The sequence below is a fragment of the Sipha flava genome, unplaced genomic scaffold (assembly GCF_003268045.1).
Source record: "Sipha flava isolate LNK unplaced genomic scaffold, YSA_version1 42453_pilon_pilon, whole genome shotgun sequence".
NCBI classification, from domain to species: Eukaryota; Metazoa; Arthropoda; class Insecta; order Hemiptera; family Aphididae; genus Sipha; species Sipha flava.
Window position 1 is genome coordinate 1 of NW_020273156.1, and position 1794 is coordinate 1794.

At 26.5% G+C, this 1794-nt stretch overlaps 1 protein-coding gene across 1 annotated transcript; it reads right to left on the reverse strand.

Annotated features, from left to right (window-relative positions):
• Positions 1-6: 6 nt before the first annotated feature.
• LOC112689065 (RNA polymerase I-specific transcription initiation factor RRN3-like) lies at positions 7-1725 on the reverse strand (the record flags this gene model as incomplete). Its single annotated transcript, XM_025562569.1, is given in 7 exon segments — positions 7-235; positions 324-508; positions 578-829; positions 909-1136; positions 1201-1353; positions 1423-1531; positions 1596-1725. Coding segments are annotated over 7 exon segments (1286 nt in total), but the record flags the coding sequence as incomplete, so codon positions are not given.
• Between the last annotated feature and the right edge of the window lie 69 nt (positions 1726-1794).

A 1794-nucleotide genomic window follows, 5' to 3' on the forward strand; every position in this document is an offset into this window, starting at 1 on the left:
ACTCACCTTGGAAGGACATAAGTATCAAATGGAAAGAAAGAATACAACCATTCATCTTTAATAGATTGGTCTGTAACTCTGATGTGACCATCCATTACTACATAGCAATATGTTAATTGATAAGTTTTAGTGATATATGCAAAACGGTTGACTACAGCGGAACAACATAATCGTAATGGACTTAAACGGCACGTTACTATTTTAGATAAATTTAGATTTTCCATAAACTTTAAATCTGTAACAAAAAATGTTTATAATTATCACTGTTGAGTGAAAGAAAATAGCATTATAACTAATACTATATAATTATAAAAAAATCTTACTTCGTTTGCTTTCCATAAGATCTTGATGCCTGAATGAAATAATATAAAATAATGATTGACATATTGAATAGAACACTGCATGACATCTCAGTAAATCTTCAGTTACTACTCTAACTGTTTTATCTACCCTATTTATATAATTAATACACCATGAAGAAATTTCTGAAAGGATATTTTTCAAAATGCTAAAAATCAAATGAAAAACTTTATTAATAATGATATTATACAAAGTTGTTATACTTTAAATGTATTACCTATTTGAAATAAATGGTGCTCTGCAAAGGAAACTAGCTAAATAACCTGCTGCTGCTTGTCGCAGAGTACATGGAGATGATACATCACAACATTTTTTCCACAACCAATTGCAGAAGTTTTCGCATAAAGTAATTTTAAAACTAAGAAAGTAATAAATGATGTACTGAACATGACTACTATTATAAGTTGGAAGAATTTCACTTTCAAATACTGATAACAAGTCATGATATAATGATTTAGTATTTTCCCAACTGAAAAAAAAAAAATTAAAATTAATTGAGTACAATAAGTATTGAAAATAAAATTAATATGTTCTTTAATTGTACTTACATCAAATTATCATCAGAATCATGACAAGTAGTTTTCATATACATAAATATTCTTCTAAGGCAAATATCCAAGGTCTGCGAAAAACATTCTACTTCCATTTTCTCAGGATCTACTTGCATACATTCTCCATCTACATCCATTGGAAATATGTCTTCGATTTCAACATTAATATTTGATTCCAATCTATTCAATTCATCTTTTGGTATATGAACATCAATTTCCACTAGTCTATGAAAAAATTTTGTTAAATTAAAATATTTAAAGATTATTATAGTTAATATTATAAACTTACTTGGTAACAATAAGACTAAGAATTTTTTTTCTTAAAGATGGTGCATATTTAGTTATGCGTAATAAATTATGTATGTAATGAAGATTTGATTCAGCACCACTTTTTCTGAATGGAAACTTTTTTTGAAGTGCTGTTAGTAATAAATCCTTTGATCTAAATAAATTATTTGAATTTATTAATAGTAACAAACATCAATAATAATTCTTTATTTATAATACTCACAGCGGAATGACTTTTAAAAGAGCTTCAAGGGTCATGTGAACATTTTGATACCCTCTTTCTTCTTTTTCACTGGGCATACCATTGACACGGTCATAAACAGTATGATCAACTATAAAAATTATTTAAAATAAGGATTCATGCGTGATATTTTATAAAATTGTGTATGCGTTTACCTTGAGAAAAATTCGATACAAGTTGATCTATAGCGAATTTTGTATGATAATTGTATGCAGTACAAACATCAAGTAAAAATCCACGATATTCATTGACTACTTCATCACTTCTGTTCATCCACTTTAAAATCTAATAAAACATAGTTGGTATTGTAATAAATATAATTCAGTAATTTTCTTTTATATGTATTTTATAATA